We start from the raw sequence: 22,500 nt of genomic DNA, 5'->3' as shown, positions 1-22,500 counted from the left end.
GTCGAATTTTTCTCTATAATTCCACTTACTTTGACTTATGTTGCATCAGTGCTGTTCTCGTACCTTTTTGGGCAAGCCTTAAAATAGGCTCCCATTAGTCGAATTTTTTCTATAATTCCATTTACTTTGAGTTGTGTTACATCAGTTCTGGTCTCGCACCCTTTTCGGCACGCCTTAAAATATGGTCTCATTTGTCCCACTTTTCTATAATTCCATTTATTTTGAATTGCGTTACATCATTCCTGATCTCTTACCCTTTTCGGCACGCCTTAAAATACGCCCTCGTTTGCCCAATTTTTGGGGTCTTATGCATTCTATGCATACAGACCCCTAAGTCAGAGGCAGATCTTGTCAGTTTGTCACTTTGAGGACGAGAACACACGTGACAGTCTGGCTTGTAGACTGGGTACTAGTAATTGCGAGTCATTGTTTTCAAGTGTCGGCCATTGCTTCTAGCGTTCGTCGCTTGTATATAAATCTGCGGTCGTTTTCCCTGTTTTGGGAAAAATTTGAAGAGATTTCCGTCGCAAATTAGTTGTAATTGTTCAAGGTAAGTTATTTCTGTTTCAAATTTGATCTTTCGTGCTGTTTCAGATTGGTTTTCTTTCTTTCTTTCATTTCGAAAATTAACTACTCTTTCCTGGCTTGTTTGTTCTTTGTTATTTCATCCAGGTGACGTCGCTGAGTGGAGTTTCCTCGGCGATATCGATACGGGAGTTGTTTACTCACGCAAGCCAACATATCTAGACTCGCCTTGTGTTTAGTGCGGATTGCACTGAAGCTAAGACGCTTTCGCAAGCCCACATTCATTGGCTTGAAATCCGGTGTGCGTTGCACCACATACCTCACAAGTATCTCACAAGCTATCACAAACCAGTATTTATCGGCTTGAAATGTCGGTGTGGGTTACACCCCAAACTGAAAGAGTTATTGTGCTCTAAAAAATGATTGCATTGAATAAGAGTTTTGCACTCTCAAAGAATAGTATATTTCGTACTCTTACTGTTGTCTGCTACTAGCCGCCAGCATGGGAACAACAATCGAACAGTACCGGTCAACAGCGGTCAAGGATCGGCTGTCACAACAATTTTGTGAAAGCCAAGGATGCATTTTCACGTGTGCGAGGGCGATTTTGGAATACGATGGTTATGATGTTTCGCTTAAATGTGTTTTACTTGCCAACGTTAAAACAAGTTGTTGGACATTACAAGTCGTGTAAGGAGGTGATGTTTTGGTTTTTGTGCTACAATGTTTACATCCCATTGCTTATAAGGCAAGCAAATGATGTGGAGGAAAATCCAGGTTCTACAATATTTGATATCATTGATCCAACAACCTTTGTGTCCGCTGACTCTAGTCAAGGAAATGAAGCAATCTTTGGTGTGAATGCTGGTAAGCAATGTGTAGCAATGTCACTTACTGCTACTCTATACCGGCATCAAATACAAGATAATTCTACTTTGAACAATTCTACTTTGATAACTCTACTTTGAACAATATTTTGGTTATTGGAAATATCTATACAGTTCTGTAAGATGTTCTGAGCGAACAAATGACTATTTGCTGTTAACTGGTTAGCCTGCGAACAGCAGACGCATTTCCGGTCGTCGTTTCTCTCCCTCCGAAAAAATAGCGTCTGCGATCTCGAGCTCCAAAACGATTTCCGTGACGTCAGTATTTCTTCACCAATCAGAATTCGGCTCTTATTTTTGTGGAGCTAACACGCGTGGGCTTTACGTGGAGATCTCGATATACGCGAGAAAACCAAAATGGCGGAAGATGGGGAGAGTTCGCTGGACCACGCGTTTGTCAAAGTATGCGATATTTTCGGCTTTGAGAAGATTAACAAGCACCAAGAAGAAGCAATTCGACAATTAGTGGAACTGAAAGTCGATGTGTATGTCAATTTGCCGACTGGTTACGGAAAGTCTGTTGTGTTCCAAGCTTTACCTACGGTATTTGCTTCGGTAGATAAATGCGAAAAGAATATTGTAATCGTGATTTCTCCGTTAATTAATCTTATGAAAGATCAAGTGAGCCGTCTATCTTTGCTTGGAGAAAGCGCAATATCGCTGAGTGATATCAGTTCGGCGGCGGAGATAAAAAAGGTGGAGAGTGGAGAATTCTGTATCGTTTACGGATCACCTGAATCTTGGCTTGGCGACATTAGATGGCGAAGAATGTTGGCAAGCGAAACCTACAGATCCTATGTGAGAGCAGTTGCCGTGGATGAAGCGCACGTGATTTGCCATTGGTAAGAAATATTATCATCGCTTCAATGAGGTTATTCTTTCATCGTTCTGGACTCCCGGGGAATAGAATTAATAGTTTTAAATGAAAGGTTTTCGTATACAAATGCATATTTAGCATGATCTTACCCTAATGTCACACAGTTGACATTGGTTCACACGATTTCTTCAAGAGAATAAAGAGAGTTATTTCTGTATGATGCGATTGCAAGTTTCATCTTAGAAGCTATAATACACTGGTAGTGATCAAGTAATCAAAAGGTTAACTCAAATGTAATATTGCATCATTTATTGTTTTTCTAGGGGGAAATCGAAGAGCAAAAACCTTGCAGCCTTTAGAGTGTGGTTCTCTGGGTTACATGAGATGCGTTCATTATTACCACGCACTCCATTTGTTGCCCTTACTGCCACAAAAGATACTAGAGACACAATTTTTGAAGTACTCATCATGAAAGAGCCTCACATTGTTGAGGAAAATCCAAACAAACCCAACATTGCGTATGTTGTTAAGTACATGGAAAGGAATGCTCGCCTTTCAAATTATTTTCATTGGATAGCCAAAGAGGTAATTGACAAACACTCCATGGCTACTAGAACAATAATTTATTGCCAGACAATAAAGCAGTGTGCAGTTGTGTATTCAACACTGAAGACCCTTATTGGGGATAAAATTTATGTTGACCCACAGAACAAAGATCTAAAAAGAGTGGTTCTTGAAATGTTACATTCTTGCAGCCCCAAGTCAAATAAAGATCTCATTCTTGAGTCATTTCAGTGTGATGAAGGACACATCCGTATTCTTGTTGCTACAATTGCATTAAGATACATGTAAGGTGCAGTTGAGAATTCAAAATAAGGTGAAAGGGGGAAGCATTCAACTCGCCCCTAACTACCTGGGCCTGGTTCCTCAAAAGATAGTTACGTTGAACCCAGGATTAAGCTAAATTTCAGGCAACGTTTTCTCGTCTAAAAACATGAGCCTTCTCTATGACATACGGTAACAATAACACAAAATGTTACCCTACACAATGCATAGGAATGTAAAATACAAAAACAGATCAAAATTTTTATCCTGGATTAACACTTATCGACCTTTCAGGAACCGGGCCCGGAGGTCTGTAACAGAGTATTCGTGTTAGAAAATTCCCAAAGAGTTTTTTCTTTTACAAATTTCAGGAGCACCCAACGAGAATATACTTCAAAACCACTTAAACATAGCAATGTTAAACGTATTTTAGTATTTAAACGGTAGATATAGGCATATTTTTATCCCCTAACAATTTTTCATCTGTTCGGATTTCCTAGCTGAAATTCTAGTGATCAAAAGTTACCTTTTCGAAAATTTCAGCCAGAAAAAAAATCCCCGAAAATTCTAGGTGACCTTTTTAGTGTAAAAATCAGTTAAAAATAGGCAATTAAACCATTTTTCAGATGTTCCAAAATCCTAGGAGAGGCAGGCAAGCACGAAGTTTTACAACAAATGTTTCGAAAATTCTAGATCTCAAATCGTCTTCCGAACAGATATTTTCCGAAAATTGACTTTGGGTGCCCCTGAAATTTAATATAACTTATTGGACACTCAAACCTTTAAGTCCTGCTACTATGTGCATCACCCCTGTTTACTTTCGTTCATAAAGGAAAAAAATGTAATGAATAATTGAACTCAACTTTATTCTTATATGTTCATTTACCCTTCTATGAATTGCATAAAAGTTATTGACAGCCCAGTAGATCTTATAGTTAGGTTACATGCATTATTCTAAGCATCGCTAAGGGAATAATTTTATAAAAATAGCATCCATTGTTACTACTTTTACTTGCACACATTTGATAGTCCTCTTAGTAAAAATAAAATTCCCTATTGCTAGGCAGACCTCCAAAATATCTGCAACTGGACTTGAAACTATTATTGGGGGGGAGGGGGAGGAGTGGAGATAATTTTTTTGGCTTGTCCCCCAACACCATCACCACCACCATACAAACGTCTTTAAAACTTGCAACTTTGTGATGGTATATTTTTACTTCAAAATGTACCATTTTCCATGAATTTCATGAATAATTTGGGCTTGGAGACAAAGAAAATTGAAAATCATTTTAACCTGAATTTATTTTTGACCTGTAACATAATTTATATTCCCTAATTTTGATCCAAGCCAAAAATTTTACAAACACTTTAAAAGTAGGTGTGGAATCAAACAGCTAAAAGAAGCCCATTGAATACCCCAGCCTTTTTTTCCCCAGAATTTGTTCAGGGAAAGGGTTCTTCAAACATCATGCTTAATTTTTGTTTTGAAAAGACTTTTTTTTACTTAAGTTTCAAATGACCAGAAGCAATGAAAGAAGTCGTTACCTAGCCTTGACACCTGAAGAAAACTTTAACTTTAACCATGCATACATCTTTGACATGTCTAGGTTTACCAAAGCATCTCTTTCAAAACCCTTGAAATGCCTGTAACTACGACCCTCTTGGTATTTGAAAACTTCACTTTCATTTAGTTTTTTCAACAGTGCATCTAAGTCAACTACAGGCAAACGTTGAACAATTTTCTTGAGTTTAACATTCTTCAGTATTGCTTTGGCAATGCGCTGTTCGAAACCGGAGGCAATCGCCTCTCCAAGAACTGCAAGGTCACCGTTTAATTCCTTTCGCACAGTTTTGCTGGGAAATTCAACGGAAAGATATACTTTCGTTTTGGTGATCAATCGTTCTGAAATCTCGCGCGGCGTCTTTGGTGTTGAGGACGACATAGGACACAACTACATAGGACCAACAATTCCCGGCGATTGTACACAATTTGGTGCTCGAAAAATCGAGAGTGGAGCGATTGGGCTAATTGCACCAAAACCAAAAACCGGCGGAAGCTTTGTAAAAGCAGACACACAAACATTATCTGGAGGCCTTAAGCTTACTGGTAATGGTGGTTCCAGCGAAATTTCACCCGACGGGTTGGAGTCAAAACTTAAACTCTTCCTTGCCTCCTGCGCTTTTGTCGAATCTTTCGATAATCGCTTGATACGGAGAGGTCCGTTACTTTCAAATTTCTGCTTGATACCATCGACGATCTGGTTGACTTTTTTTAAGGCCTTGTTGTAGGCATTCAACATGTTATAACACAAGCGACATATCGCGAGGTTCTCGCTGCCGACATAAACACCCAAATCGACTCCAAGTGAGCGATGAATTAACGCACCAATCTGCAATTCACTCTTGCCAAAGATCTTCACTTTCTCCTTGAGACTGGGAATTTTATCCTTACACAAAAAACAACCTCCTTCGGCCGAGGTAACTTTTTTCGGCTTTTCCCCACTCATGGGTGCATGATACCACTGAAGCAGTTGTCGGTCCTCGCGATTTCCCGCGTGTCTTCAATAACATCTTTCTATCACTCAATTTCATTGGTCGAGTAAAGAAGAAAAGAAATGACGTCACGGAAATCGTTTTGGGGCTGGAGATCGCAGACGCTATTTTTCGGAGGGAGAGAATCGACGAGCGGAAATGCGTCTGCTGTTCGCAGGCTATTGTAATTCTGTCAAGAGTTTGAAAATACTTCTAGAAGTGAATTTCTAAGGGACATATATGGACCAATGTTTGATGTTATGAACAAACTTCCAGGAAATGACTCACTATATTGTAATGAATACACTTTAATAAATATTGAAACCATGTCTGGAACATCAGTTAACAGCAAATAGTCATTTGTTTCCACAAAACATCTTTTAGCACTGTATAGATTATTTCCAAGGACCAAAATATTGTTCAAAGTAGAATTGGTAAGTGACATGGCTACACATTGCTTACCAGCATTCACACCAAAGATTGCTTCATTTCCTTGGCTAGAGTCAGTGGACACAGTGGTTGCTGGATCAATGATATCAAATATTGTAGGACCTGGATTTTCCCTCACATCATCACCTGTATTTTTAGGTATTGCGAATGCTGTGTGTACCATCAATGTTTATTACTGCTATTCCAGTAGATGCTGCTAGTAACACTGTTGGATTCTCAGGATTCATTGGAGCATGTCTATAGATTTTTACTACAATGTGGTAAATTGTTTTAATCAAATGGCTTTTCCCAGCACTACCTGACCTCCAGTTATAAATAAATAAAATGGTTCAACATTTTGTGACTTCAGGCTCTTGAGGTTTTCATTTATTTCTAGTCCATGAAAGCACCTGTTGAAAGCTTTGCATTGCATTTTTAATTATTTAATGATCTAACTGATTCACATAATTGGTCATCAGATATTCCTCTTGGCTGTTTATACATTGTTATTGCTGATGGACTGTGATTTCCAGTAGTTTGGGAATTTGCACCAAGCTCTGAGCGTACTTGTTTATTGAACACCTTGTCTACTGATGATTCATCTTAGAATTCTAGTTGAATTTCAGCGTTTTCTTGATCAGTTATAAGATCGTATGAATAAATGACAGTACCATGCTTGTTTTTTAGCCATTCTAGTGCTTCTGTTACTAGTAAATAGCTGATAGAGATGGTGTAGTGTGCACCAAAAGTTGTCTAAAGTGTGCAAATTGCAATAAGAGAAAGATTAGCGGCAAGTCATCGATGTAAAATTCTAAACAGGACCTGAAATTTGAAGCATACTGAAGAAACCAATGGACGCATGGTGAACTGAATGGAGTTAAACTAAGCATAAGACCCCAAGTACGTATTGCGGACCTATTTTTAGCTTAGCGGGAAATTCTCGGCCCCGGTTTTGTATTTTGCCCTGCTGATAACGTGTAGCTTGGTTGCCTTGCGGGCTGTTTTAAGTTGAACTCTTCAAGGTCACATTCTGACCTGCTTGACTTACAGTTCCTGTTTTGCTCTGCTGATAACGGGCAGCCTCGCTGCTTTGCGAGCAATTTTACTGAAGTTTGTTGCTGACACTTTTTGTGCCCTACTTCGAAACGTGTAGCTTTCTGGCTTTGAGGGCAACTCTTAGTTGATTTTTCAGTTCCTATTATGCCCTGCTGATAACGTCTAGCTTAGTTGCTTCGCGGGCAGATTTAAATTTATTTCCATTTTATTTTGTGCCCTGCTGGTAAACGTGTAGCTTTCAAGCTTTGCGGGCAATTTTAAGTTGGCTTTTCATGCATGTTATGCCCTGCTTATAAACGAGTAACTTGGTTGCTTCGCGGGCGCTTTTAAGTTTGTTTACAGTTTCAGTTACCGTGCCCTGCTTCAAAACGTGTAGCTTTCAGGCTTCGAGGGCAACTTTACGTTGGCCTTTTATGTATTTTATGCCCTGCTGATCTCGTTTGGCTTAGTTGCTTTGCGGGCTGTTTTGATGTTGCTTCTAAGTTTTGTTGTGCCCTGCTTTGAAACGTGTAACTTCTTAGAGTTGCGGGCAATTTAGATTTCACTCTCCTTTTCACTTTATGCCCCACTGAAACGTTTATCTTAACCTCTTGCGGGCATTTAGAAGTTTGTTTCTGGTTATGTTATACCCTGCTTCTAAACGTTTACGTTTTAGCTTTGTGGGCAACCTGAAGTTCACTTTCCCGTTTAATCATTACGCCCTGATGGTTATGCGTAATTCTCGTTCTTGTGTAGCTCCACGGAATTTTATGTTTGTTTACCTCGACACCTACTCCAGCATAGAACTGGTTATTATTTTAGTGCGATCCTTGTTTAATTTTCGTTCCTAATTTTGAATTGTTGATTTCATTCCTGAATGCTTGTTTTCGCGGCATTGTCTCACTTTAATTTCTTTTTTATTTTCGTATTGTTCTATGCTTATTGTTAAATTTAAATTCCAATCATGTTGGAATAAGAAGTGCGCTGCCGATTTACCCGGCTTATTTATCTAGCACAATGTATTGATTTTTTAATATTTCTGTCATCACAGGATAGTATGGAAAACAGCACTCAATAATTTTAGCAACAGATTGACAATAGTTTGGCTATGTTTCTTTGAATATTTTGGGCTGTCGATCAGTACAATAAATTTTAATTTTGCCCCTTGGCATCGAATGCAATCACTTCACTCTACCCTTCCTTTTTTCTTTTCCATATTTGGGCTTTGCAAGAGAGGATTAAGTTTTTAGAGAATGCGCAGGGGACCTCTGTACAGGCGTTGATAAACCGCATAACCTATTTTGGTAGTCGCAGATTAGTAGACTTCGGCAAATATGAAGCAGTGCGCCTTGAGAGGAGCTCGTCTCTGTGGCGAAGACCACTGGCCATGCAAAAGCGGCCAGCTATGACATCATCGCAACCACCCTCAGGGAGAAAATCCATGTGTCGAAAGAGCAATTTAAGGCCTACTTCCTGGCTCTTTTGTCAGATAAGGAGTTTACGAGGATCTTTCATGCCATCTTTAAAGTCGATAAGTCATTTAAACCTCCTGCGCCATATGTTTTGTACTCAGGTGAGAGGCAATCAAAGGTTTTCCTCTTCCAATCCTCGAGTCACCTTCTATAGGTGCGGAACCCCCGGCCACAAGTCTACACAATGTTGGAAGCGATCCCCGACGGCCCGCTATTTTCCTTCAAGCGGTTCAGGTCTAAAGCAACCCCGACCGGCAACTCAATAGCAAGACCCTCCTTTTGTATTAGTTTGGGTTCTAATAAGTCAACTGAACACCATTACCATGTCTCTTCTTTATATCTATATGTGTGTATTCTACCCAACTCCCCCTCTCCCAGGTTAGGCGTCACCTTACAAGACTTTGTTTATCAATTTTTATCCCCCCCCCCCCCCCTTTCCCCTCGGATGACATTCTCAAAGGGAAGCTCACTTTCCCTCTCGGATAACCGGGGCTGAGTTTGTCATTCCCTGGGCCCATATAACTTCCAATTTCTCCTTTTCTTTTCACTTTAACTCGTGAAGCCTTGCTTTCACGACTGGAAAAAGTGTCCTTGTTTCAACCCCAACGCGGTTAGCATTAATGAATTGCAATGGATAAACATCGATGGATCTGTTGTTGATGGCGCCCAGGGGATGACGAACAATACCCATATATGGTGGACACGTCTCGCCTTGTTTTCCGAGATCCAGAACATTTTGTTGTCTGCAGACTGTTCAGCGACGTCGGCTCTAACAGAGAACTACATGGAGATCAACCGTCTATTGTATCCGCCTTTCCACACACTTCCTAATCATTCTGCGTCATGTTCATTGTGTGATTTTTAGGATGGGAGCCTTGAGTTTGGGAGACCGAGAACGCGAATGTCCTCTGGTCCTGTGGTTTGGGACTTAAGGACACGCTTTAACATAGAGACTGTCGGTGCCCAATCTCAAGCAAGCGTGAGAGAGAGAACGGTGAGAATAGAATACTGTGTTAAGATCTGATTTGAAGCGCGCAAAAATGCCTTTGAATTAGAAGGCGCCGTCCTTAAATATGAAGCAACGATTTTTTCTCCTCTCAAGCTTTAAATTTGAAAAAACACCATATGAGAACCAAATATTTGTTCCAAAAATCGCAATGAAGCTATCTCAGATCGATATATTTATTTATGATTTTTATTTCATCGGGCTGATCGCGTGATAATAGCGTTCTGCGTGAGGCCAGAGAATACTGTGACAATAAACCTCTCAACTTTATGATAATCCATCAAAATAAATACGGTAACTGACAAGAACAGTAAAATATACATATCCTGTAAAGAGGCTTGCATGCACTTCGTGGCTGTGAAGTATCATGGTCCGTGGAATAATACACGTAATTTGCCTGAAATATCAATTCAATCGAACAAAAGCAATAACCAACTTCATGAAAACAAGATGAAATTCCGGCAGTGATTTGGAGCTTGCTCTATTTAACAGTCTAGTGTACAAGTGGCATTCAGTCGATGATTGAGAATTCGGTTTATGGAACAAAAAAACTTCTTCATTAAGTTAAGAATAGGTCGGCGATGTTTAATTGATGCCTTGGTGACTAGTTTAAATTTGCTTTCAGCAGGCGACGGTTACTACTACAGGTCAATGATGGTATTTGGTGTTTATTCGTCCTGAGGGTAAAAGACAGTAAGGAGATCATTAGAACTGAAGATCACGACAAACAAAAATATCGCAAGTGATCCACAAGCGTCTAAGGCATATCCCTGTTTATACTCAAACTGAGCGATAAATACTCCCCCTTAAACCAGAACGAAAAATTGATGTTTTTTGTATCTAGCGTTTGCTAAGAATTTGATCTTTTGGTGATTTGTTGATACAACTTATATCAATACAAATATTAGTCGGACCGAAGGGGGCAGGGGTGCATTTTGTTAAAACATATACAGTACTTAAAAAAAACTATTTTATTAGTTATTTTAACTTTCAAAATGACGCACAACTTTTTTTGTCACAATGATTAGATCTTTCATGACTGGCGCCTTCGCTTCTAGTTTTGTTTTTAGTTCGCAGAGTGAGGTTAGTGCGGGTCATTGGACATGTTTAATGAAGGGATTGAGTGCCAAGCCATGCCCTTATTTAGAATGATCATTGCTGTCAATCTCGGCCCTATAACGACTCCACTACTTTCACCACACCCAGATCAGAAGCAAACTCGACAACGATCAACCAAGACTGAAATGGATTTTTTAAGGGAAGCGTTGACTCCCAAAACTTTCAACAAGATGAGTTTTGTCGTAGTTTTACTTTGGATTTTTCTTGGTTTGGCAGCGACTGGGATATTTTCAGAGATGGACATCAATGAACCCAGGTTCGACTTCGATTGCGATGTGAAAACCGGCAGCGACAAGGATTACATCCGAGGAAAGTGCTTCGACCAGTACCAAAAGCAATTCAACAAACTCGGCATCCCTCCCTACGCCTTCATCGTTGTTAATTTCTCCTCGATTTCCATTGTGTCCCTCATGTACTCGCAGTACGTCAAGTCAACAGTTAACATACTCGAGGGCGGTCACGAAGATGCCGAACGAGAGCGAAGGAATCCAAGACGAAGTCGTTGGCTTTTCGTCACGTATTTATTTCAACTTGCCGCAAACTTTGCTCTGGGAATCATTTTCATTGTGTTCCTGGAGACCGACTTATTTTATCCTGGGCACTTTCCCGCAGATTTTACCTGTCGTGTTGAAAAAGGTAATAATTCGGGGGATCTATTTACGACCCAGACACAATCAACACTTCACAAATGTATCAGTCATAGAGCAAGGAATAAGAATATCTGGATCCATGCTGTGACAGTGGTTAACGGCATTTTTGCATTTTTTGCTTTCGTGGAGATTCTTTGGATCTTGTCACGAGCTAAGAAAGGAAGAACCTTTATGGACAATGGAAAGTTTTATACTGATCATTTGAGATCGAACTCGGATCAACAACAGGAAACACCTCCAGGAGAAATACTGGAAGTCGTCAATATCCAAAATGTTCCTTCAACAGTTAATTCAGAACTTCCACGAGAGCGACTTGAACTGACAGAAGCCATTGAAAAAATGAAGGATGATTGCTTAAATATCACAGAGGAACTGACTAATCTTAAACTACCCTTTGGACGTAACCCAGGCGAAGGCCTGACATCCAATCATCTTAACATTGATCAAATCTATGTCAATGTGGCAATGCATGAAGGCAGAGCTGACCATGTCTTTGCTAAAGACAGAAGCAAACAACTTAAAGAATACCCGCCCGATTCCAAGAACTGTTTCTATGCCAAGCCAGAGAATGTTATTGACAAAAAACACAAGAACGTCCTTGTTGTTGGACGTCCTGGCATAGGAAAGACATTGCTCAGCACAATGATTGCTCGAATGTGGGCATCCGGTGAAGCGTTCAATGGAAATCAGGATGACAAAACAAACGTTATTGTTGTGTTCCTCATGAAATTCAGGAGCTTTGCAAGCAATCTAGTGCTTAGTCTCTATGAAATGTTGGCTAACGCAGAAACAGTTGAGCACTTACATGAACTTGTGTGGGAGTTTGTAGTTAAAAACCCAAGCCAGGTACTTTTTATTTTTGACGGAGTCGATGAATATTCTGCGAAAGAGGATATCGCTAGAAAAGACCACACATGTTACAAGAATAGATTGGAGGAGAAGATGCCCGTTTCCGCTTTATTTAACAAACTAGCCAGAGGACAACTTCTTCGTGGTCTAAACATAATCACAACAACAAGGCCAACGGCAGTGCCCTGTATTGCACATGTGAACTTTGATAGAACAGTCGAGATTCTCGGATTTACGTCGGAAAAGATTGAAGACTACGTCGAAAAGTTTACACGAGGTGTTCGCAACGCAAAGGACAAAATTTGGGTACACATTAAGTCGAACATGAACCTGTTTTCATTGTGCTACATCCCAGTGAACTGTTTCCTTATCTGTTCTTGTCTTTGCGAAATTATCAGTCTCACTGATACAACACACACCCTCCCGACAAGAATGACTGATATTTACGCGATGGTTGTAAAGATTCTCTTTTTTAAACACAATCGGCAAAGCAGCGCTCAAGGTAACTGGAATCTCAAAGATTATATGTACTTGACATTTAATAAGCTCCCAAATGCCCACAAAGAAATTTTCAAGAGACTGGGAGAAATTGCTTTTGAGGGAATAAAACAAGGAAGATTGCTCTTTGAGTCAAGCGAAGTCAGTGGTTTGGAAGATTGTGGACTTCTTCACAGATTGCCAGACGCCAAATCCCGTTTTAATGAGCCGCCGAAAGCCCAATACTGCTTTACACATTTAACTTTGCAAGAGTTCTTCGCTGCAAAAAATGTTGTGGAGTCCTTGAATAAAAGAAAACTAAACAACTTTGTGTCAAAACACATTAACGATGGTGCATGGCAAATGGTGCTGCAGTTTGTGGCTGGATTACTTGAGGCTGATCCAGAAACAAAGAGCTCAAACAGCGACATTTTTATCAAACTGCTTCCAATGTCGACTCAGAAGGAATCCGAAAGGGAAATGGTGAATAATTACTCGTTACCAGAGAGAAAAACACTGACCTGTTGGCCAGCTTATGAAGACAGACAGCTAGCACTGAACTTATGTAAGTGTTTGTACGAGATTGATGAAAAACAGCAGGCAGTGTTACAAAACAAAATTGAGCAAATTGGCTTTAACGCCGTAGATTTTAGTGACTGTTCACTCGCGCCTGTTGACTTTGCTGCTGTCTCGCATTTCTTAGAAAATGCTTCGGGAGTTTTGAGTATGAATTTGTTGTGGAATGATCTTGGTTCATTGGGTGCAAAAGAAGTGCAAAAGTTTCTTGTCAATACTGGATGCAAACTAAACAGCTTAAACCTCAGTTCTAACGAGTTAACTGGTAAAGCAGCCGAGCATTTATCAGCAGCACTAAAGCACAGTAATTGCAAACTAAACAGCGTAAACCTCAGGTTTAACGAGTTAACTGATAAAGGAGCCGAGTATTTATCAGCAGCACTAAAGCACAGTAATTGCAAACTAAACTACTTAAACCTCAGGTTTAACGAGTTAACTGATCAAGCAGCCGAGCATTTATCAGCAGCACTAAAGCACAGTAATTGCAAACTAAACTACTTAAACCTCTGCGATAACAATATAACTTATAAAGCCGCCTTCACTAAATCAGGGAAGCATATTAGTTGCAAAGTTCTAGTTTGAATAAACTTAAACCCTAAAAACACGCAGTCGTTTCATTTCGATGTTTTTTAGCTTACGAAATTGAAAGTTTGAAGTTAGGACGGTAACTAAATCAGTACGAGAAAAATTGAAGGTTAAAATATTTCAACCCTTTGAATATAAAGGGACTATGGACTCGTGAAAGCTTTTTTTAAATAACAAAATTATTATAGGTTCAAACATAACAGATGAATGAATAATACAAGAGCAACGAAGTCAAACAAATTTGACAGTAAATTTTGTTTATTACACTGTGACATACAAGCAATTTCATTTAAAATCCAGCTTACCAAAAATAGCTTCACAAAGACAAAATGTCCAACTATTTCGTGAACCAAACAACTTTTTTTGAAGTGTCAATGGTCTCTGTGTAAAACATTTCAAAGCTCAGCTCCTTGCACTTCTTCCCAATGAACTTTTGATTATTCTAAGTAACTTGAATTTGAACAGATAATTTCTTTAGTTTCATTATTTAGTTATACTATTTGTAAGTCCATTGTTAACTGATAGCACAGGATCGAGTTTCGAAGGCGCCATCGAGTATATTTTTCTTGTAAATATTGGTTTTGGTGGAACAAAAATGCTGAGTTGATATTCAACTACTTTGCTGTTGTCATCTACGGATCCAAATGAACCAATCAAAAAGAAGTTTGTTGTTCAATTAACTAATCACAAAAAAGACTCAGAAAATGTCTTGTTTTCTAAGATGTCCAACTCTTGAATGAAATGAACCAATCACAAAAGTTGAGGTGAAATTTGCATCCTAATTTTTGACAGTTTTCACATTTTTTAGTTAATAAAAAATTTTATTACCAGTAACCACACCACAAGGTAGTGTTAGGGGTAGTAAAGAAAGTAGATCCAAAAAAAAAAAGGCCCTTTCGGGGTAGAACACAAAATATTTTGACAGTTTGTAAATAATATTTCAACTTTGACTTTTTAATTGCATTGTAAAATTCTATAATCAATATGTAACGGAAGATTTCTCATAATGCTTGCTTGGAATTGTTTATAAGTAATAGTTTGTAACATTTGTAAAAGTAGTTCTGGTTTAATTAAACTTTTGAGATAAAGTTTTGTGTGTTTGCATGAATTGACTTTGTGCTGTCACGCTACGTTCCCCATTCTTGGTGATCACTGCTCTGTGTTTTGAGTCCTACTCCCCTAAAAATTGTTTATTTAAAAATTCACAAAACCGTACAGAAACTCCACCTTTAGTATTTTTTTGCTTTTGCTATTTTCACCCGAATGTTAACTTGAATACAACCTAATAACGCGAATGAGCGTGAAAGATCCGCAGTCACCTTTCACCGCTCTGGTTTTCACCCTCCCTCCCTCAACAATACTTCTTATCATGCAAGCGAGGCTTTGATATAACACTATTACCCCACCCACGTTAGGCAAAGTTTTGACTTGACAGCGGAAAACGCAGGAATTTCGTGGGTCTTTTTTAATTTTCGGTTTTGTTTTCGGCCGGATTCTGCAATCTAGCCCCGATTTTTATGACTTTATGTGTTCTTCACGCAAAAATCATTCGCCAATAGAAGTCCCCCTCCCCTCCCCACCCTTACACGAGTTAGAAGAAGGCACAGACCCACCATTGCAGTTGGAGTTACCGAAGAATCAACAAGGGCAATTGCAGGACTTCACTCTTGAGATAGGTTATCGCGTCTTAAATGGAATGGGAACTTTCCACAAAAGTGTTCCTTTCTCGTGTTTCTTTTCGATACTTAACTTTGGAGTCCTCTTCATGTTACGTTGTGGCTATGTTTATTAGACCGCAAACAGTCCTGTCTTCTTTGGAGGAATGGACTCCGAAAGCCGTCTTGGTATGGAGCTCCAAGAAGACAACAAGATCCCCAAGAAATCATGCAAATTTGGCAAAGTAGTTCTTGGAATCACAGGAGCCACAGCACTTGGAATTGTTCTTGTCAATGTACCGTTTGTCACGCAAGCTCTGAGAAAAATTTGCCTTCCTTATGTGCCAGTGACAGAGAGACAAGTTGCTAATATTATAAAAACGGCAAAAACCTCTAAAAGGCAAGGATCGACGATGGTGGATTTGGACAGTGGCAATGGGAGAGTGGCAAGTTTTAGTTTAAAACTCGTTTATCATTCCATACGTTGAAGTGGTAAATTAGACCCTTTGCATGATCGTGTCACGTGAAAATGGTAACCTTGTGTGAACCCTGTCCACACTTATCCTGATATTTTTGAATCTGCAACTTTTATTGTCCGGATTAAAAAATATTCCCATCCACACATAGCGAATTCAAATCAACTTTGCTTGTCCACGCCTATCCGAAATGTATCCGGATTCAATCTAGTACTCAGGACTCCTCAAGGAGACAAAGGTAACAGAGCATGAGCCTTGAAGCCCTCTGCAGCAATCTTGAGAAAGGAACTGTGCTCGATCTTGTTACGTCATCCGGATTAAAATATTCCGGATTTAACGTCCACACGGTTCTGGATTCATAGTGGATTCCATTCTCGGCCTGGTTGTTCATAAGCCTATTAATGCTAATCCCAGATTAAAAATTGAATTTCAGCGTTTTCTTGATCATTTATAAGATCGTATGAATAAATGACAGTGCCTGCATGCTTGTCTTTTAGCTATTCTAGTGCTTCTGTTACTAGTAAATAGCTGATAGAGATGCTGTAGTGTGCACCAAAAGTTGTTTAAACTGTGCAAATGGCAATAAGAGAAAGATTAGCGGCAAGTCATCGATGTAAAATTCTAAACAGGTCCTGAAATTTGAAGTATACTGAAGAAACCTATTTCACTGCTGCATTATGGCAAATTTTCAACCAATCACGCATGGACGCATGGTGGGCTGAATGGAGTAAAACTAAGCATAAGACCCCAAGTACGCACTGCAGACCTATTTTTTTATAATTTCATTTACTTTTAGTTGTGTTACATCAGTGCTGGTCTCGTACCCTTTTCGGTACGCCTTAAAATACGCTCTCGTCTGTCCAATTTTTCCATAATTCCATTTACTTTGAGCTGTGTTACATCAGTGCTATTCTCGCACCTTTTTCGGCACGTATTAAAATACGCTCTCGTTTGTCCAATTTTCTATAATTCCATTTACTTTGAGTTGTGTTACATCAGTTCTGGTCTCGCACCCTTTTCGGCACGCCTTAAAATATGGTCTCATTTGTCCCACTTTTCTATTTACTTTGACTTTTGTTACATCAGTGCTAGTTTCGCACCCTTTTCGGCACGTCGTTAAAATACTCTCTCATTTGTCCACCTTTTCTATAATTTTATTTACTTTGACTTGTGCAGTACATCAGTGCTGGTCTCGTACCCTTTTCGGCACGCCTTAAAATATGGTCTCATTTTTCCTACTTTTCTATTTACTTTGACTTTTGTTACATCAGTGCTAGTTTTGCACCCTTTTCGGCACGTCGTTAAAATACGCTCTCATTTGTCCACCTTTTCTATAATTTTATTTACTTTGACTTGTGCAGTACATCAGTTCTGGTCTCGTACCCTTTTCGGCACGCCTTAAAATACGCTCTCGTTTGTCCAATTTTTCTATAATTCCATTTACTTTGAGTTGTGTTACATCAGTTCTGGTCTCGCGACACGCCTTAAAATATGGTCTCATTTTTCCTACTTTTCTATTTACTTTGACTTTTGTTACATCAGTGCTAGTTTTGCACCCTTTTCGGCACGTCGTTAAAATACGCTCTCATTTGTCCACCTTTTCTATAATTTTATTTACTTTGACTTGTGCAGTACATCAGTGCTGGTCTCGTACCCTTTTCGGCACGCCTTAAAATATGGTCTCATTTTTCCCACTTTTCTATTTAGTTTGAGTTGTGTTACATCAGTACTAGTTTCGCACCCTTTTTGGCACGCCTTAAAATACGCTTGGACGCTTTCAAGAATTTTTGATTTGTCCAACTTTTTTTATTTACTGTGAGTTGTGTTATACCAGTTCTAATCTCGCAACTTTTTCGGCACGCATTATATTAAAGATGTAACAACTTACTGGAAGCTACGGTGTCTGATGTTGTTGCTGTTGTGGTTGGTTATTTCGCTCTTATGAGATTTCTGATACAATGTAATATTGATGAGAGGTTATTTGCTTAGCTACGCTGAAGAACTCCGCTGAAGTTTTAATATTGCACAGGACACGTGGTCGCCCTTTAAATAGAGATTTGTAAGGGGTGCGTATTTTTTTTCAAAAATGACGAAACAAAATATCATGATCCTGCAAGTATGATGTATTTTAAAACTGCCATTTTGTAAGGCAGTTAAACATTTTTGCAACAGTCCGATTGCAAATGCCCGGCAAAAAAAAAATCACAATCCGAAATGGCAAAATAGGCCATTTCCGAGTTCATGTCTGCCTCCTCTTCAAAGCGAGTCAAAGTGCGAAGTTTTTGTGATGGTAATATAAGTTCTACTTTACATAGGAATGAAAACTAATTTTCATAACAAAAACTTCGCACTTAGACTCGCTTTGAAGAGGAGGCAGATATGAACTCGGAAATGGCCTATTACAGTTCGTTATGTATTTTTGTGATTGAAATCTATTATTTTCCCTTTGTTAACCCTTTACTATTTTTTTCTTACGTCCATTTCGCATGAAGCTTATACCATGTCACATTCTTAACAGCAGCACTTGAAACCATTGAAACCATAGACAAGCTGCTTGTTATCTGATTACATGCGTGTTGCATAATAGCATAATTTATGCGTCTGTACCCCTTTCGGCATGATACGCTCCTCGGCATTTTACGCCCCATTTACAGTCTTTACATGGAAGGAGGATAATCCGATAATCCTAATATCTCTTCTCGGATAAAAACTATAAACCATAGGCCCCGTTTCAAAACCCTTCAATGTTCATTACCTCTATAGGACGTTAAAGATCTCGAAAAGAGTTCCCGGTGTTGTGGTCTAGCCTTCCAAGAATGTGGTCGGTGTTTCGCGTATAAATGAACAAAGGAGACTGGACCTAGGCTGTCAAAGGTCATGTAATCCGGCCTGCCAAAAATGCTAGTGTTTTCATGTGATTGTAATGTTAGGATGCAATAGTTCTTGTTCCGCTGCGATTGTATGTATTTTTAAATGTCTGGACTGGCTTGGACAAACGTAAGTTTTTAATTGAGTTTATAAATTTCTTCTACATTGATTTCGATCAGAGTATTCAATTATTAAGGGATTATTGTTATTTTGCTACTTTTGATAGCTTCAGATTATTTTCTTCAAATAAATCCTGAAAATCCAAGCTGTCCTGTTTAACTTCGTTGACTCAGCGGCCCAGTCGGCTTGGCGTAATAATCTTCTGGACTACTGATCGATGAGACCACATAACAGCAAAACAGACAGTAGTCAAATTGAAGGAGTCCAAGTGCTGATATTGGCCCCTTATAAATATCACATCTGTTTGGTTGAGACTCATTTATACCTTCCACGCAGTCGCTTTTGCGGGAGTCGTATCAGTACAACTCTGAATCTCCTAAAAATGACTGGGATAGCTGTTCAGATGAGCTCCGATCTTGTTAAATTATCAAACACTGATGTTAAGCATTAACAGTTCCGAGATGTGAAGAGAACTTTCGTGTGATGTTTCAAGAGGCAACGTGACAGCTTAAAGGCCCGTGCAAACGCTCGCAACATTGTTGGCCAACAAGACGCAACATTGTTGGGCCCAACATGTTGCGAGCGTTTGCACACATGTGTGTTGCGTGTTGTTGCGACTTGTTGGATGAAGTTTGACCAGTTTCAAACTTCATCCAACAAGTCGCAACAACACGCAACAACACACAACATGTGTGCAAACGCTCGCAACATGTTGGGCCCAACAATGTTGCGTCTTGTTGGCCAACAATGTTGCGAGCGTTTGCACGGGCCTTAACAACCAAGCATCTGTTTATCGTCACATACCCCCATCCCCGTTGGTTTCATTAACCACCCCACCCTTGTAAGGGGTGCGTATTTTTTTTCAAAAATGACGAAACAAAATATCATGATCCTGCAAGTATGATGTATTTTAAAACTGCCATTTTGTAAGGCAGTTAAACATTTTTGCAACAGTCCGATTGCAAATGCCCGGCAAAAAAAAAAAAAAATCGCAATTCCGAAATGGCAAAATTACAGTTCGTTATGTATTTTTGTGATTGAAATCTATTATTTTCCCTTTGTTAACCCTTTACTATTTTTTTCTTACGTCCATTTCGCATGAAGCTTATACCATGTCACATTCTTAACAGCAGCACTTGAAACCATTGAAACCATAGACAAGCTGCTTGTTATCTGATTACATGCGTGTTGCATAATAGCATAATTTATGCGTCTGTACCCCTTTCGGCATGATACGCTCCTCGGCATTTTACGCCCCATTTACAGTCTTTACATGGAAGGAGGATAATCCGATAATCCTAATATCTCTTCTCGGATAAAAACTATAAACCATAGGCCCCGTTTCAAAACCCTTCAATGTTCATTACCTCTATAGGACGTTAAAGATCTCGAAAAGAGTTCCCGGTGTTGTGGTCTAGCCTTCCAAGAATGTGGTCGGTGTTTCGCGTATAAATGAACAAAGAGACTGGACCTAGACTGTCAAAGGTCGTGTAATCCGACACATCAAAAATGCTACATTGTAGTTTTTGCAATTGTTCTTGTTCCGCTGCGATTGTATGTACTGTATTTTGAAATGTCTGAACTGGCTTAGACAAACGTAAGTTTTTAATTAAGTTATAAATTTCTTCTACATTGATTTCGATCAGAGTATTCAATTATTAAGGGATTATTGCCATTTTACTACTTTCGATAGCTTCAGATTATTTTCTTCAAATAAATCCTGAAAATCCAAGCTGTCCTGTTTAAATTCGTTGACTCAGCGGCCCAGTCGGCTTGGCGTAATAATCTTCTGGACTACTGATCGATGAGACCACATAACAGCAAAACAGACAGTAGTCAAATTGAAGGAGTCCAAGTGCTGATATTGGCCCCTAATAAATATCACATCTGTTTGGTTGCGACTCATTTATACCTTGCACGCAGTCGCTTTTGCGGGAGTCGTATCAATACAACTCTGAGTCTCCTAAAAATGACTGGGATAGCTTGTTCAGATGAGCTCCGATCCTGTTATCAAACACTGATGTTAAGCATTAACAGTTCCGAGATGTGAAGAGAACTTTCGTGTGATGTTTCAAGAGGCAACGTGACAGCTTAACAACCAAGCATCTGTTTATCGTCACTTTTATCAGTCGCGCTTTTCTGGTTTCCCGCAAACGAGGGCTCTTTGTGACTCTGGAACTTTTACGACGTCGCGATCAGCCAATGAGATCAGTCAAAACAAATGATGTGAATTGGAGATCAAATGTCTGTGTCAGCTGCCCAAGAGGTGTGTGCTTGTAATAATATCTTTGAAAGAGCTGTCTGCCTCGTTGCTGAATAATAATCATGGCCTCCTCTCAAGGACTTAAACCATTTGTCACTAAATTCCATGGAAAAGCTCAGCTAACGTCGACAGAATTTATGGAAGTTTTCAGGAAATACGACAAAGATGGTAAGTAGTGTTTTGTAACCCTACAGACTGCATAAATTGTTTTGATTCCTTGCCCTGCAGCTGTATGATTCGTTTCGATCGTATCATTTTCGTTGGTATTGCATGGTAGATCTCCTCTGTCTAAAAACGCCGAATATTACTCTCCTTAGCTTCATTTGAAGACGACTAACTCGCTGTAATTCGGGCGCGACTAAAACACAAGTTTAAAACACAGAATAATATCAGCATAAATCAGCCGTTAGCTCCGGGGATAAGTCAGATAAGTGTTAACGTCGGTAAACGGTATTTTGAATAGCAAAACTTAGCTGACAAACCTTGGACGCTTTCAAGAATTTTTGAATTTCTCTTGAGAACCACGGGGTCCAAAAATAAATGCATTTTGTTTAATAACACAAAGAAACCCCGAGAAATCTATGTAAACAATGAACTGAACTACTCAACCTTAAAATTTAACTTGCTCGGTCTCTGTTTTAATGCAAAGAAGATCCCAATGGTTTTTACTTTATTTACATATATTTGTCAAGAAATATGTGCTGGTGTAATAAACGGGATTCTTTCAAAACAGTTTTCCTTCGTATTTTTTCAATTGAACAGAACTGCATAGTGATTTATCCGAGTTTTGAGCGATGCAATTTTTGGTGGATAAGACGCGATCGTATGTGTTTCACAGTTAGGGATATGACTGAATTGTCAAAGCGGAGGTCTGTTTCTCGTCAATGTTTGCCGTTGTCAAGTTTAGGGTAAGCGCCAGACTATTGGTACATGGAAACTATCTCGTTTATTAATACAGGAAATGGTTACATTGAGGCAAGAGAACTGGATCCATTTTTACAAGAACTTTTCGATGCGAGATATCATGTAAGTTCAAGATCGAAAAAAATATGGCAGGTTATAAATATGTTACTTTGACAGAACCGTCGTAAAACCCATGTCTCAAGTTGACGAAAGATTCATTATTAAGTCGAGAACTGAAATGTATACTGATGGATAGTTTGAGACCACAAACCATATTTTAAAATAATATAACAAGTGCCTCTAAAATAAATTATTCACTCCTGGCAAAAATATTGAATATAATTTTATCTCATTTACAATTTTAATTTTCGTTAAGTCAACTAAAATGGAGAACTTGTTGGGTTATAGAAACAAATTTTGCATTTGAATTA

The 22,500-nt window shown here is 39.1% G+C and overlaps 2 protein-coding genes across 4 annotated transcripts in view; both read left to right on the top strand.

Moving 5' to 3' along the window:
• Positions 1 to 1,245: 1,245 nt before the first annotated feature.
• Positions 1,246 to 3,565, top strand: LOC138020033 (ATP-dependent DNA helicase RecQ-like). The gene is made up of 2 exons (XM_068867024.1): positions 1,246 to 2,254; positions 2,553 to 3,565. Exons 1-2 carry the CDS (start codon positions 1,770 to 1,772, stop codon positions 3,079 to 3,081), a joined length of 1,014 nt encoding a protein of 337 aa, XP_068723125.1. The 5' UTR covers positions 1,246 to 1,769; the 3' UTR covers positions 3,082 to 3,565.
• Positions 3,566 to 20,405: 16,840 nt separating this feature from the next.
• The window catches only part of LOC138022088 (calretinin-like), a 22,761-nt gene continuing 20,666 nt past the window's right edge, over positions 20,406 to 22,500 (top strand). Inside the window, exons 1-3 of one of the 3 annotated variants that reach the window (XM_068869109.1) lie at positions 20,406 to 20,500; positions 20,603 to 21,334; positions 22,125 to 22,192. In XM_068869109.1, coding sequence (XP_068725210.1) covers positions 21,229 to 21,334; positions 22,125 to 22,192 — 174 coding nt within the window. In that variant the 5' untranslated portion in view covers positions 20,406 to 20,500; positions 20,603 to 21,228. Of the gene's footprint in view, positions 20,501 to 20,602; positions 21,335 to 22,124; positions 22,193 to 22,500 lie in introns of those variants that run through there. The other 2 variants (XM_068869110.1, XM_068869111.1) reach the window with 2 other exon arrangements.

The sequence above is a fragment of the Montipora capricornis genome, chromosome 10 (genome assembly GCF_036669925.1).
Source record: "Montipora capricornis isolate CH-2021 chromosome 10, ASM3666992v2, whole genome shotgun sequence".
In the NCBI taxonomy this organism is placed as follows: Eukaryota; Metazoa; Cnidaria; class Anthozoa; order Scleractinia; family Acroporidae; genus Montipora; species Montipora capricornis.
This window is presented reverse-complemented; position numbering and strand designations above follow the sequence as displayed.